Source organism: Onychostoma macrolepis, chromosome 09, assembly GCF_012432095.1.
Source record: "Onychostoma macrolepis isolate SWU-2019 chromosome 09, ASM1243209v1, whole genome shotgun sequence".
Classification (NCBI taxonomy): Eukaryota; Metazoa; Chordata; class Actinopteri; order Cypriniformes; family Cyprinidae; genus Onychostoma; species Onychostoma macrolepis.
This window is the reverse complement of record NC_081163.1, coordinates 9,948,949-9,965,548: the sequence shown is the minus strand read 5'-3', so window position 1 is coordinate 9,965,548 and position 16,600 is coordinate 9,948,949. Positions and strand designations below refer to the sequence as shown.

The following is a 16,600-nucleotide window of genomic DNA, read 5'->3' as shown; positions in this document are numbered from 1 at the left end:
GAGAATGAGAAAGATGTTGCTGGGCTCTGTTCCAGCTTTGATCTGTCTCAGGGTTACACGGAGCTGACTGAGTTCAGCATTTAGAAAACCAGTGTTGGGAGTAAGTCCCTAAAAATAGCTACGAACTAACTTAGCCATTGCTTAAAAGTGTAATCCTTCCAATAACAGCAAGTAGTGGCGAACTTTGATAAAACGTTACATTTCTCTATTTATGGAGCCCTGCAACAGAGCGAACTATGAAATAATCAAACACACTCACATTCTATTAAATGATCTGATTCATTTTAGTGAGTTGGTTCACTTTAGGGTTTATGATTTTTGGGTGAACTAACCCTTTATATGGAGCTCAAAAGCTTCCTCAACACTGTGGAAGACACATGCACTTTCTGCAAGCCCCTAAAATACTCCTCAATGAAAGCAAGAGAAAGATACAGTTAAAGGTAAGGGGGCAGAAACAGCAGATTTCATAAAGAAAATTGGACGAACAAGAAAAGAAAGAATGTAGGCAAAGAAAGGGACAGATGAGAGAGACAGAGTAAACGAGCGAGCAGAGCTTCTGTGTTGTCTCCTTCCCTGAAGGCATGGCTGGGATTTCAAACGTTGCTTGACTCCACTGCTGTTCCCTGTTAGTCTGCCTAAGACAGGAGATCACGCTCCTCTGGGAGAACCTGGTCTCCTGGACGTTTCTAAACACTGTCATCTTCCAAGAATAAAGCACAAAATGCAGCACAGTTAGGCTGTAAGTGATGTCAGCATTACAATGTGGCATTTGGGTTATGTACGCTGTGTCGAGTGGACTCTAGAAGAGGGACTGGGTAAGTGGAACAATACGCGCAGCTTAAATTATTTACCCGGTCTGCTATGCCACGTCTCTCTCTCTGCTCTATTTCCTTTGCCTAGTCACAGCAAGTGAATGAAGATGTTTCATGGACCAGAAACATTGGTCCATAAGAGCGAGACAGTGTTCCTGAACCATTTATGCACGCTGGGTTAACTATCTAGCCAGGTTTCACATCATAATCAGCCCTTTTTCAGTGATACAGACTTATTCAAACTAAAGCAAAAACAAACAACATTGTGTGGCGTAGAAGTCCATTATGTTTACAATGTCGCTCTTTATTCATTCATCTGCCACAGATTACAAAAAGACAGTACTGCTTCTAAATATATACCATTTAGCCATCACTTTTCAAGGAATCAAACTAAATATGACTTGTAGTTGACTCTGCATATTAAGCTGGGATACATTATACATTAACAAGCATTTGGCAGACACTATTATGCAAAGCACTTTGCATTGCATTCAAGATATACATTTTTATCATTTATGTTCATCCTCTATTGTAATCTACAGAAAAAATATAGTTCAAAAGTTGGATGCTTTAAAACAAGGATGCTTTAAATTGATTAAAAGTGACAGTAAAGACTTTGGTATTGTTAAAATTATATTTTGAAATCAATGCTGTGCATTTATACTTTCTTTTCATCAAAGAATCCTGAAAAACAATGTATACATTTCCACAAAAATATTAAGCACCACACCTGTTTTTAACTGCTGAAAATTCAGCTTTGCCATCAGAGGAATAAATATAATTTGACCCCCCATTTTTAATAAAATAAAATATTTTTCTTTCAAAATGTCATATTCCATTTAATTCAGTGTCTTATTTGTGCAGTTTCTGAGTGAAAACCGTTTCTACAACAGCTCCATGTCTAAACATATTTTGAAGTATTAATAATTAATAATAATTTCATTTTAATGTATTTATATATAAGTTATTCAACAAGGTCATGGGTTTGATTCCATGTGATAACACAAACTGATAAAATGTATACTATAAACGCTACGCTGCAAACCATTTTAGATATAAAAATGAATAAATGACAATGGTCTTGATCGTTTTTATATTGGGCTGAAAAAGTGACACTGACCGCAATTCTGAGCCCAACAGCATCCTGGTTACTCTCACTAAAGGCTCACTGGTAATTGCCACTGTTTTGATCTTACACAGTTCTGGTCCTGTTACAGAAAGTTTTGCCATAAGAAATGGACAGACAATGCTCACCACTTCCAGGAACTATTAAAGTCTGTGTCGCCATGGAAGTGTCAAAAGTAACAGCTAAGGAGAAACGTACCACTTGTCATTTGTCAAAGAAGACAAAAGCAGTGCACAGTAAATGTCAGGCCAATGCACTTATACTAGTTTTTTTTTAGCCAATCAGATGAAAGTGAAACTGTTGTGTAACAGCAATAATCAGGTATTGTGCGGAAGAAACATTTCCAACTAGCCCTGGCAGTGAAGCAGAAAGTACAGAGACACTTACAAAAACATTAAAACCCCCAACTCACCATCCTTATTCTTAATTATGCAACATGCATCTGTCAAATTAGACGTTAAACACTGTAATTTGTACATAATGTTTGTTTACTACAACGTCAGACTCCACAGAGGTTTGCATTCGCTGTCTGTCTTATGTTGGGCCTCATTTTTTTAACCCCATGGTGAGGCATGCATTTAAATTTAGCTACTAATTCAAAAACCAATTGAAAAATCTCTGAATGAGTATATAATGCATGAATGACCTTGCAGTGAAATGAACAACATTTTAATGCACTCTATCTGAACAATACTGAAGAATATTTAATAGGCAGCATGCAATAGGTATGGAACAAAGAGCAGGGCTGTTGAAAAGAGGTCCTTCACAGAAAAACCGCACTAATCAGTGAATGAATGAAAAGGACGTTTACCCTCATGTCGTTATTTCTCATCTAAAAGGAAAATACATCATGGATTCTTCCTTTAAGAAGATTGAGGAATCCTATAGTGAAAAAGAGTTAACTTGTAAAGTAATGCATATTTGTTCAGTTCTGCTATATGCCACTGTAACACTTGCATAAAAACATGAAATCATGAAGATTTTTCTATTTGAAAAATTTGCAAGGGTGCATTAACTGATCAAAAGTGACAGTAAAGACTTTTATATTGATGTTATACATCCACGAATTCTGGAAATGTTGGGACGTTTTTTAAATTGGAATAAAATGAAAACTAAAAGACTTTCAAATCACATGAGCCAATATTTTATTCACAACAGAACATAGATAACATAACAAATGTTTAAAAGGAGAAATTTTACACTTTTATCCACTAAATTAGCTCATTTCAAATTTGATGCCTGCTTCAGGTCTCAAAAAAGTTGTCACGGGGGCAACAAAGGGCTGAAAAAGCAAGACATTTTGAAAATATTCAGCTGGGAGAACATCTAGCAACTAATTAAGTTAATTGAGATCAGGTCTGTAGCATAAAAGGGATGTCTTAGACAGGCAGAGTCTCTCAGAAGTAAAGATGGGCAGAGGCTCTCCAATCTGTGAAAGAGTGCGTAAAAAGATTGTGGAATACTTTAAAAACAACGTTCCTCAACGTCAAATTGCAAAGGCGTTGCAAATCTCATCATCTACAGTGCATAACATCATTAAAAGTTTCGGTTACACTTTATTTTGATAGTCCACTTTAGATATTTTACTAACTATAAGTAACTTTGTAACTACATGTCAACTAATTCTCATTAATTTGCAACTACATGTCTACTAACTCTCAAAGTAGACTGTTAGGGTAGGTTTAAGGTTAGTTGAATAAGTTGACATATACTTGCAAAGTTTCTCATAGTCAGTATGTTGTATATTGTGGACCCATCAAAATAAAGTGTTAGAAGTTATTAAGCAGACAGTCTACTAATACTCTAATGACTGCTAGTTTATAGTTTCAGAGAAACTGGAGAAATCGCTGTGCAAAAGGGACAAGGCAGAAGACCTTTGTTGGATGCCCGTGGTCTTCGGGCCGTCAGACGACACTGCATCACTCATCGGCATGATTCTGTCATTGACATTACTAAATGGGCCCAGGAATACTTCCAGAAACCACTGTCGGTAAACACAATCCGCCGTGCCATCTGCAGATGCCAACTAAAGCTTTATCATGCAAAAAGGAAGCCATATGTGAACATGGTCCAGAACCACTGCCGTGTCCAGTGGGCCAAGGCTCATTTAAAATGGACTGTTTCAAAGTGGAAAAGTGTTCTATGGTCAGACGAGTCCAAATTTGACATTCTTGTTGGAAATTATGGACGCTGTGTCCTCCAGGTTAAAGAGGAGGGAAACCTTCCAGCGTGTCATCAGCATTCAGTTCAAATGCCAGCATCTCTGATGGTATGGGGGTGCATAAGTGCATACGGTATGGGCAGCTTGCATGTTTTGGAAGGCACTATGAATGCTGAAAGGTATATAAAGGTTTTAGAGCAACATATGCTCCCCTCCAGATGACGTCTATTTCAGGGAAGGCCTTGTGTATTTCAGCAGGACAATGCAAAACCACATACTGCAGCTATTACAAAAGCATGGCTTCATAGTAGAAGAGTCCAGGTGCTGAATTGGCCTGCCTGCAGTCCAGATTAGAGGTCTTCCCGAGGACCATACTTGAATAAAAGTAAAAAAGTACAACTTTAAATTGTACTCAAGTATTAAAAAAGTAGAAGTACTTTCTTTTCTGACAGACAATCAGAAGTTTGGTTAAAGGGAGAAAATGAAAAACAAATTGCAATAGCACAGGTCAAACATGTATATATAGTGCAACAACAATTAAAATGCAGCACAGCGGAACACCGGAAAAAAAAATACAGGGAAAGGGATTAAAAGGAAACTCCATCCTTTCCACCCTCATGCCATCCTATATGACTTTCATTTATCAGATGAACACAAATTAAGAGTTTTAGAAAAAATCACATATGGGACATCCAAAAATGACACTTCAAAAACTACACAAAGTGTATATGACTAACGCATGCAACCCCTGTTACTGAATCGGTGTCTTCTTAAGTGAAATGATGGATACAAATACTAATATTTTAAACTTGACCGTCGTGTTCACTTTGTGTGGGTTCTGAAGTGGTTCTGTCCCCTTACATTATCTGGATTAAAAATCTTTGCTTGTGTTCAACTGAAGAAAGAAAGTCATAAACATCTGGGATGATATGAGGGTCAGTAAATGATGAGAGAATTTTCATTGTTGGGTGAACTATCCCTTTGAATAGCAAGATGTGATGCAGAGGCTAGAAAAATATTCCAGACAGAATACAAGAATGTGTTGAATTAACAAGGAGAGTCATAGAGTTAAAACATACAACATTAATGGTTTGAAAGGCCACTTTTGTTGTGTGTTGTCTATTCAACGTCATTGTCTTACAGGATAATTAATCTTGTAATTATTTATTTGGGGCTTTTAGAGTTTTTTTCTCAGCAAATATTGATACATAATTACTGAGCAAATCATGTAATTATTAAGATTAAAAAAAAAAAAAAAAAAATTCATTGTCAGTCCTGATTCCTAACAATGTTTATTTAAACACTTTTGGAGATTTTGGTAACAGTTTAGAATGGGTAACACTTGTTAACTATTAACTACGACTTTTCCCTCAATAAATTCTTAATTTGCTGCTTATTAATAGTTAGTAAGGTAGTTGTTAAGTTTAGGTATTGGGTAGGATTAGGGATGTAGAATAAGGTCATGTAGAATAAGGCATTAATATGTGCTTAATTAGCACTAATACATGGCTAATATTATAGTAATATGCATGCTAATAAGCAACTGATAGGTGTAACCGTAAAATAAAGTTACCGAGATTTTGAATTGATTAAAAACATATTTCCACAAAAATATTAATTGTATTTAAATTCTCATCACTGATTTTATTTGCACTCAATCTTGTGTATTCAGCTAATATATTACACAGCTAATGGCTCTATCAAAACAGAACAAATAACAAATAAACATTTTTAGGGAAAATGCAACTTTGCTACCTCAATATGCTTTTGAAGCCAGACATTTACCTGATGAAAATCATAACTGAAGTAGAAATATGTGTGCTTGATGCATGAAAACAATGATCATTGGTTCTCACATCAGGCCCGCATTTTGAGCTTCCGTTTCCCATATTTAATGTGCATAAGATAAAATAAAAATGTAATGTACTTTTCAAGATGTAATAAAATTGTAAGGAGTAAAAAGTACTGTTTTTTTCTTCAGAAATGTAATCAAGTAAAAGTACAATTAGTCAGTTTAAATTGTACTTGAATAAAGTACAAATCCCCCAAAATAATACTTAAGTAAAGTAATCAAGTAAAATTACTCAAGTATTTTACACCTCTGTAAACATGTCCCTGTCCCAACTATTTTTAGACCTGTAGCAGGCATCAAATTTGAAATGAGCTCATTTTGTGCATACAATTGTACAATTTCTCAGTTTAAACATTTATGTTATCTATGTTCTATTGTAAATAAAATATTGACTCATGTGATTTGAAAGTCTTTTAGTTTTCATTTTATTCAAATAAAAAAAAACATCCCAACATTTCCAGAATTCGGGTTGTGTATATTTATATTGGTGCTATATGCTGTTCTTTTGAACTTTATTAATCAAAGAATACTAAATAAAATGGATTGCAGCACAATTGAATGATCTCTGAAGACTTGAATAAAATTACACAAAAATATAACAATTTCAACTGTAAAAATATTTCACAATATTACTGGTTTTATGCAGCTTTTGGGATTTTGACATATCAATTAAAAATGAAAAATCATTGTTCAAAAGTTTGGAGTAAGTAAGATTTCTTAAGAAATTCATCAAAAGTGACAAATAAATAAACTGTTAAAGAATAAAAAAAAGAAAAAAAGAAAAAGTATCTCAGCATTAGAGTTTTTGCCATTTCTTTGCAATTATTCTAAAAATACATTATAATACTTTTAAGACACCAATCAGTATTGTATACATTATTTACAGTATTTAGAGAGTATTTGTACATAGAAAACTGTCATAAATGCCAAAATTCTGATCACATTTTTGGGAAAGACACATTTCCAGAGATGTCTTAAAGCAATTGCCACTGAAATATTCTTGAAATGTTTTACAAATATGGCCTAAAGAAAGTTGCAAAACTTTACTGTGCTACAGCATAATTTACTGTACTAAGTAAACAGTATCCAATCAATGTTTAGCTCTTTCAGCCTTTGCTAGTTTATTGGCCTTTACCGCTCCTGCAAAACTGACAGATCTAAGCTATAATAAAGACTTGGTTCATATGAGAGCAGTGCCATCATCAAGCTGGTCAAGCTTCAGCGTTCCCCACCAAACCTCTCACTGAGTTTTATGGATCCAATTCCAGGTGCAGATATTTAGCTGTATTTCACTGCCAGCGTCGGCCCTCATCCATCCACCAGCTCAAACACCAGCTAAGGCACTTCTGATGGAAGTTGTGAGAAATCAATTTAGTATGATATCCATATTCATGAATACTCCCCCTATCTTTCCTGTGAGAGAGATCGGAGAGCACTCACCAACTTCACAAAGGCCTCAGCCAGTGAAATTTACTCCGTGTGCTTGTATATTGCAGACACGCGTTCTCAGCAGTTATTGATGTCGTGATGAGTGATTTCAGAAGGGATCGATGCATTAAAGGGGATTTCAAAGCAAACGACAAACCATCTTTAACAAAGATATGATGATCAAAGCAATGCCATTTTTTTGCACAATAAAGTACATTCAAAGATGAGCAAGACAAGGACTGAGAAAGAAATGAACACACAGATCATGTGACCTGTGGACTTGTAGGCTCATATTGTACCTGTGAGGTTCTTAAGGCCAAGCTGACGGAGACCGAAGTTGCCATCTCTGCGGTAGTTAAGAAAGATGGCCAGGGCGTAGCGGTCTTCATACAGTCTGGTGCCGCGGATGATGCGCAGATTCTCCAGGGGCAGATACTCAAACTGATTCAGCGCCACAAGAACATAGCCAGTCACCTCACGAATGGACTGCAGACAGAATAAAGCACAAACATTAATCAACAAACATGAACATAATATTAACAAATAAGAATCAACTGGAACTGCTGGAAATAAATTAACAAAATCAAAAAAAGATATCAAAATAGGGGGGAAAAGAATTTGGATTTAGAGAAGAAAAAAAAATAAACGTAGCTAATTCCTGTCCACCAAGATACCTACAACTTCAAAACGTTATGTGGGGGTAAAAAAATAAATAAAAATTGTATTCTGACCAAATACATTTTTCTCAAGTAATGCTGTATTGTACCGTGTGTGTGTGTGTGTCAGTAGGAGAACAGTGCGAGATTGGGAAGATAGTAAGTATTTTTGTTCTATTACTTTGATTAAAAGCGTAAGGGCCCATAAAGTAATTGCGCTACTTTTTTAAACAGTGTTTATAAGCATTTAACAGTCAGAAAAAGTAACATCAAAATATTATGTATACAATTTTAGAAAAGCACGAAATTAAAGACAAATTGGGGAAGTGAGTGGGGACAAATTTATTTATTTTTTTAAATAGTGAAAATAATGCTCTTTTAACATATAGGAATAAAATCTAAACTAGTCTTTAATATTTCAAACAACATTAACATCAACAAGGAGACAAAATCTGCAATATACTATGAACAAATTGTCAAAAATGTGCTTTGTGAAATCAACGACCAACAAGGATGAGCAAAGCAAAATCATATTATTTATTATATATAATACAGAAAAACAATGCAAAAAATGCATTTTTCTTTTAACATAGAAATAAAATTTTGTGTGTATTCTAGATAAATAAAAACTAAAATAAATGATTTTAAACAGATAGCTAAGTTTCGTCTGTTTACTTGGCTAAGGCATCCATTAGGGCTAGGCTTTATCGTATTTTTGAAATAATTTTGTAAATAAAACTATTGTTTGTCTGATAGATTTCCATCACCCTGTTTTTATTCGCATTTTGAAGAATTGCATGAGAAACGAGTGATGGAAACACCAAATTTCAAAAATAATCCCTTAAAGGGGGTCATGTGATGCAATTTCTTGTTTTCTTTTTCTTTAGTGTGTTAAGTAGCTGTTTTTGCATGTATAAGATCTGCAGAGTAACAAAGCTCAAAGTCTCCCACAGAAGGATTTATTCCATCTAAAAGAGAAGGCTGATCCAGATCGGGCTAAAACGCCTCATTCAAACATGCCCCCACATGTCTATGTCACAATGTGGAAATATTTGCGTAATGCCACCCAAATGTGCACGCAAAGAAAGAAAGCGTAGTTTCAGTAACCGCAGTAGTGTTGATGCAGCCATGTCATGTAGACACTGTGTGTTTCTATACGAAAGCAAAAGCATTTTATTTGGCCTTCTGAAAGTAGATGCAATTAGAAATCATTGGTTAAGACTTGTTTACAACAGAACAGCACAACCCAAATGTTTGAATTTGTGCAACTCATTTTATGGACGACAGTTTTGTGAACCTAGGAAAGTACACGGCTGGATGTGCACAAAGGCTATTTCTAAAAGAGAAAAAAAAAAAAAAAGGTAAATTCCGACTTTGCTATGACAACTTGGCGCTTCTGAATCAGCGACTGTAAGGAGGTTTTGCTATTAGTTTAAGTATTTGTTATTGACTGTTCAAATGCGGAGTTTTGCGCAGTGTAGAGTAACGCGTTGTGTGTGCGCGTGTGTGTGTGTGTGAAGAGAACAGGGTCACATCACAGCGGAGTGTACAGCCTGTCAGAAATCATAGCATGTCAGCTGTTCTCCTTTTGGGCTTGAACTGATGGTAAAGCTAACAACATTTTTTAACTGTCTTTATATTTACTTTGAAAGCTGAAGCTCGATTATGGTAAGGGGTGTTACATTTCCGACGCGTGCTTGTGGTGTTCGGCCAGTCACAACGCACTGGGTCAGTTGGCCAATCAGAGCAGGCTGTGCTTGTCGGAACGAGGGGCTTTGTAGAAAACGACTTGTTTCAGAGAGGCGGGACATAGAGGAAAATACAATAATGTACAGTATTTGAAAAATAATGTGTTTTTTGAACATTAAAGCATGTCAACATATTCTGTTACACCAAATGCACAAAATAATGATCTTTAAAATAGCATCATACAACCCCTTTAATTCGCAAAAACATTTTCACGCTCACTTGAGGTGGTTTTTGACTCCCAGAACTATTTTACATGACTCCGTTCCCAAACAGCAGACATCCACCTCTGAAAGCAATGATCGCATTTATTGTGTTTCATCTGCTCGCTCTGAAGCGCAAATCATTTATTATATATAAAAAATATTATATATAATTATACTTTTCTAAGTGATATTTATTTCCAGTTCATCAGTAAGTGACAATTTGTTCTCTTTGACTCGTGGAATGGAAATACTGCTTATTGTTAAATATTTTATGCGATATTCCAATTTTGCACACAAGTTTAATTCGCAGCTTTGGAGGAAACACGGCTATTATGTTTATTGGTTTAGGTCAGGGCCAGTCACCTCATCAAACTATTTCTTGTTAAAAATAGCCCCTTCCCATAGGATTTTGCTCAAATGTTTTGGTGTCTCAATAACACAGGTGAAATCTAAAGTGGTCGTGATGTAATGTCGCATGTAGAGTCACCTCAGGCCTCTCGGCTCATCATACAGTCATTAGTTGAAGTGTTGAGAGTGGGCAGCAGTCTGGCCGGCAGTAGGACACAATGAGCCAGAGGGTCTTTTCTCTCTCTCTGTCCTGTTCTTTTCTTTACCGTCTCTCTCTACCCTGTACTAGACAGATAATGATCATGGGGATGACTCAAATCCATCCAACCACATCCGCGAGACCCTCGCCGTGACATACTGGTGCCGTCACTGCGCCTGTCATTAAGGCAGACACAGTTTCATTCATTCTGACAGAGCACCTCCTGCTGTGAATGATGACACTGAATGTGTGTGTGTGTGTTGGGGGGCAGAATTAGCTCTGAGGAAGCGCTAACATCGGAGAGTGCTCTCACTGACAGCCGTCAGTTAGCGTGAGCTTCATCTCGGGACCCATGCAGCGTGACAGGGCTGGTCCTGCCGCTGTCATTGTCCGCCATGTCCAGCTAATGGGCAGAGACGTGAGCTCTTTTTAGCAGCGGCGCTAGAAGGCCAGTCAGAGCCTCAGCCATTTATCTGGGCTAATGAACTGTTCTAATAGCTGCAGGGACATCGCAGGAAGCACTTCCTGCGCCTGTACGTGGGGTATCACTGATGTGCGCTGAGAGGATTGTGTCAAGTGGGGTTACAGGACTTCTGACGAGAAGGTACGGAGAGCAGACCAGCTGGAAATAGCATCTACCCAGCTATATGCAGAATCAGTGTTACTTCGGTACTCAAACGCAGTGCGGGCTGGAGAAGAGAACGCTTTTTTTTTAGCTATAACTCTGATACTGCTTCATCAAGAGTGTAACACATTAACAGGCCATATTGCAGTTGCATGTTAGAAAGAATTCTCTACTTGTTTTAAAAAGTGTTGGGGTAGGGCTGGACGATAAATGATATCACATCAAGATTGTAATAATATTACTGTTAATAGTGATGATAAGCTCTGGACATGTTTACTCAGTACATATTAATAAGTCATGTCGCTAATAAGTCTACATGTGAGTCTACTACACACATACTCAAGCACGCATGATGCTTGCGATGTTTTCAGCATCTACCATAACAATTTATGAGGACATGAACTTTATCACCAGAACTGTTATAAGAGTCACTTAATGAGATTTACACCATTCACTTTAAGAAAAACTGCCATCAAATACAAACTGAAACATCTTCACAACAAACTGCAAAAATCATAGTTCGGTTTACTTGAAGACATTATTACAAATATATTAAATGTACTTCTCAAAGTTATAATATTGTTATAATTTTTAAAGAATATCACACAACCAAAATATTTTCCCATATTTTTAATATTTTCCCCATGTTTTATTTCATACTGCTGTTCATTCTCAAACTCTAACAAACTTGTGAAAAAACATTTCCTTCCTTATTAATGGTAAACAAATAGTGTGATAAATATCAATATTTTAAGATATGGAAAAAATATAGTGTTCATTGGGACAATGTTTTTGAGTTTAAAAATGGTAGCCACAGGGGAAGTGGAATGAAAAAAAAAAAAAAAGCAAGGTCTAGAGAATATTTGTATTTATTTATTTAATTGAAAATATTAAAAAGTGCCTTGAAAAGATACTGGGAGATGTGAGTGCAATGGTCAAACATTTCCTTTTACATTTCCTAGGCATGTTTACCTAGAGAAACAATGGAAATGCAGTGAATGCAAAAACTTTAATAGGTTTTTAACAATCAAAGTATATAAAATCGGTAATATACTATCGACAAAATGTCACAAAAATGTGCATTCTGAAGTTAACAACAAACAAGGATCATAACGGTGCACCAATTTTAATATTCTCTAATATCATTAACCAATTTGATACCATCCCATAAAAATTATGCATCCCATAAACAAGAAAAAAAAAAAAAAAGCAAATTTGGCTATGTGGTAAACTTCACCAGTGAGCAAAGAGCAGAAAATCTAAAAAATGCTGTCGCTCCACTCCACTCACATTCTCTGATCGCATCATGGCATCTGAATTTGGATGAAAGCACAAACACTAGCCAAGCCTTTGACCTTGCTGTGGTCCCTCCATTTCCTCTTCCTCTCCTTACGGCCAACAAAAAGCCAATGTGCTTGCCACATCCTGCCAACAACCCCCTCACCCCTGGCCACCGGGAACTAAACCCATCCCAGTTACCTAGCAACCTCTGGAACCTGCTGCTGTCTAAAAGACATGAAAGAGAGGGGGAAAGTAGAGGGTGGAGAAAAAACAGCAACATCTTTGTTGTACTTCTCCTAATTTAATTAAAGGATTACTTTGCAGAGATTTTCCACACAGCCTATTTGGCTTCCCGCATTCACTTTCCAGCACCATTTAATTCCTCTTTCTCAAACTAATTTGTTATTTTCAAGCCAGTGGATCGATACTTTCCAGAGTGGAGAAGAGAGCGGAGGAGAGGGAAAGGACTGGGCCCTCTTTCTTCTTGCTGTTTGCTCAATAATGAAGCACATAAATAAAGGTAAACACCTTGTTGTGATTACAAGCGCAGTTTATAGCTAATGACGTGGCATCAATGAGGAGCTCTTTCCACCTGTTGTTAAACATAATACATCCAACCTGAGCAGCTATAGAGATCAATGGACACACAAAGCCATGCCTCATTCTGCTTCAACATCTAGGTACCTTCAACTCTAATGTGAAGGCAAAGTTAATGCTCTGGTGTCAGGAGCACTTCTAACTGTAATAAAAGGAAGACTTGCCACTGCATCTTTGTTTGTGATGTCTGTGTTCATATGTAAGATTAGAAATTTCAACATTTTTGTTTCTGTTGCATTTGGAGTAAGAATTTCACTCAAGGCGAACAATCCTCTACAGAGTACAAAACAAACCCTTTGTAAGCAACGCACATATACAGCTCTGATTTTAAAATTCAAAGCTAAAGTTTTGGGTTTTTTGGACTTTTTTTGGTAAACGTGTCTAAAACATAGGGGAAAAAAGTTAAATGCGTATGATTGATATTCAGGGTTAGATCTATAATCCAAACTGTTCATCTTTATTTTTTAGACAAACTTTTGTGTGCTACAAAAAAAAAAAAAATGTTCAGAAAATATCAGATATTATGTATAATACTATGTTTTTGAAAAAACTTTCTTATGTACACCAAGTCTGTTGTACATATAATCACAAGTACAGTAATAACAATAATACAGTAAAAACTATAGCCTAATAATGTGGAAATATTATTACAATATTTACTATTTCAATATGTTTTATAATGTAATTTATTGATGATAAATCTCTCTGAATTTTCATTACTCCAGTCTTCAGAATCACATGATCATTTAGAAATCATTCTGATTTGATGCTTAAGAAACATTTCTTACTATTATCTATGCTGAAAAAAGATGTGCTGCTTAATATCTTTGAAAACATGATAGATTAATGTGATATGTTGAAGAATCCTTGATGAATAGAACAGAAATTAATTTTTTTTGTAAATTATAAATGTTTTTTACTGTCACTTTTGATGAATTTAATGCATCCTCACTGACAAATATTCCTAGTAAAAAAAGAAGAAAAAAAAAACCATATACATACATATACATCCTCTCTCAGCATTTCTACATATATCTGCTGTACTTATAAATTGACTACAGACACCAAATATGCTTTTAGAAGCCAATGAGAGAGACTCTTATAGAGGTGGTCTAATAGAGCACTTAAAGATACATCCAGCACTAGGAGCCATTTGGACCCCTGTGATGCTTGTTGAAGGAAACAGGCCTACAGTCCTGATAAAGCCAATCTATAAATACAGCTCATACTCCTCCATGAGGTGTGAGGAAAGAATGGGAGATATGGGAGCCCTGATATTGTGTTTGGAAGCCCTGACGACAGTGGTCCACTTCAAGCTCTCATGATAATTACAGTAGAAGGGCATCTGAGCTTTGAAAGACAATAAGTGCTGGTGAAGATTCTGTTATATGGACTGGAAAGTTATTTTAAGAAGACTTCATCTGAAGTGAGTATACCTTATGTTACCATTCAAATTACAGCATGGATTCTGTAAGACGTTTGTTGATTCTGGAAATACGGCCAGTTATAATGTTAATCTCCATCAAATAAAGGCATTCATGGTTTCACGAAGAACCTTCCATTGCACAAAAGTTTCTTTATAGTGGAAAACGTTCTTTGGATTATTAAAAAGTTATTCACACTTCAGAATGCTTTATTTTATTTTTTGAGTTCTTTGGGGAACCTATAATAGTTCTTCTGGAATTGCTCCGTTTTGGAACCATTATTGATAAGACTGTGAGGAATTAGTGAACGAGACACTTGATTCTGTGGTAAAATACAGTGCACAAAAGTCACAATTGTTTAGTGAATTCCCCCTGGGCCTTCCATTCAAAAGCAGTCAGAGAAAACAGCAGTAAACAAAGTAAAAGAAAGAGATATGGACAGATTCACTAGATTTCCAGGGATTCTGTTTTTTCTCAGCGGTTGAGTGTCAGGGTAGAGGAAGTGTGCCGCAAAAACAAAACCCCCTTTTCACTCCCCGAGACGTGCTCAGTGTGGAAATAAACTCCTGCAATCCTCAAACAAGAGTGGAATGAAGAGAGAAGCAGAGCTGGGATGGACAGAGAGATGAGGATGAGGCGAGTGGCAGGGCTGCAGTCGAGTGGATCATAGTTGGTCCTCTGTATATTTTAATGCATAATTAATACTCCACCTGTTCCAGTTCAGAGAAGACAAGAGTGGCTGGAAACGAGCGAGGAGGAGGACATACCAGACAAAAAGAGATTGAGAGAGATATAAAAGAGGGAGTGTAAACATATAGCAGCACCATGCCCCTGTGTATACCATTATGCTAATTAGTGCTCATTTACATACATATAGATCTTTTTGTGTCTTTTGGAAAGGTGGGCGGAGACATACATAGAGGTTCCGGGGTTTGGATCACTGCTTGTCCTTATGCTAATGAATCCTACCCTTAGAAAATACAAGCACAGCATCTCTCCGCTACATTTCTATATGAGTTTTATAATGAGTACATATTTATCATTATGTAAATACTCAGTTTGATTATTATAATTACTTATTAGCAGAGTTGGTAGTCATTATTCATTAGCAAAGTTCTTTGACTCAACATCCAGGTGGTACTTTCTATGAACACTGAACAAGCTGGTGCCCTGATACATTTTTAAAGGCATTAAAGGAACATTTTTATCTGTTAATTCTGGAAATGCGCCCAGTTATAATGCTTATCTCCTTTAAAATAAAAGGCATTCATGATTCCATGAAAAACCTTTAACATTCACGAAACATTTCCATTGCACAAAAGGTTCTTTAAATAATAATAAAAAAAAACATTCTTTAGATTACTAAAAAGTTCTATTAAGAACTGTAATTAAAATTACTTATTAGCAGAGTTGGTAGTCATTATTCATTAGCAAGGTTTTTTGACTGAACATCCAGGTGGCACTTTCTATGAATGCGGTACAAGCTGGCATCCTGATTAAAAGCGAAATAATTTTTAGTTATGTATATATTTATTTATTTATTTTGTAATAAATGCTTGTTAAATTATTATTATTAACAAAATGAGCCAACAATAAAAGGTAAATTGTTTTAAACACATCAAATACCTACTTTTGGCCACAAGTTATAGCCTATTCATGGCAAGTACCAAGTAGCCTACTACATTCACAAATATATTTCAATGTTCAAGTGATCCATGTTATACTATATTGCAGTGGTTCTCAACCAGGGGCCGGGGCCCATTAGTGGGAGGCCCTCAAAAAGACATTGATTTCAAATAAGAAAATGACAATGTAATGTAATGTAATCTCTAATCTTAAAAACATGATTATATGATTTCTAGACATGTACAAGGAAATTAATAAAATGGTAAAACTCCATGGGCATTTTTATAATGAGTATATATTTTTCTATTTATACAAAGCACTAGGACAACTGATTAAAATAATAAATAATACAACTGCTGAATGATTATAATCACATTATTCTGTTAACACCTTCAAATACAAAACTTAATTATGACAGTGTTTGCTGCAACTGCTATTCTGATAAATATAGAGTGTAATAAAAATATATATATATTAATTGGAATCTGAATCCTGATTCCCATCCTGAATACT

The 16,600-nt window shown here is 35.8% G+C and overlaps 1 protein-coding gene across 5 annotated transcripts in view; it reads right to left on the bottom strand.

Annotated features, from left to right (window-relative positions):
• Positions 1-16,600, bottom strand: part of LOC131547520 (receptor tyrosine-protein kinase erbB-4-like) — a 345,752-nt gene that overhangs the window by 139,459 nt on the left and 189,693 nt on the right. For all 5 annotated transcript variants that reach the window (XM_058788156.1, XM_058788155.1, XM_058788152.1 and 2 more), the window contains one exon: positions 7,679-7,865. In XM_058788156.1, the coding sequence (XP_058644139.1) occupies positions 7,679-7,865 (187 nt within the window). The remainder of the gene's footprint in view (positions 1-7,678; positions 7,866-16,600) is intronic.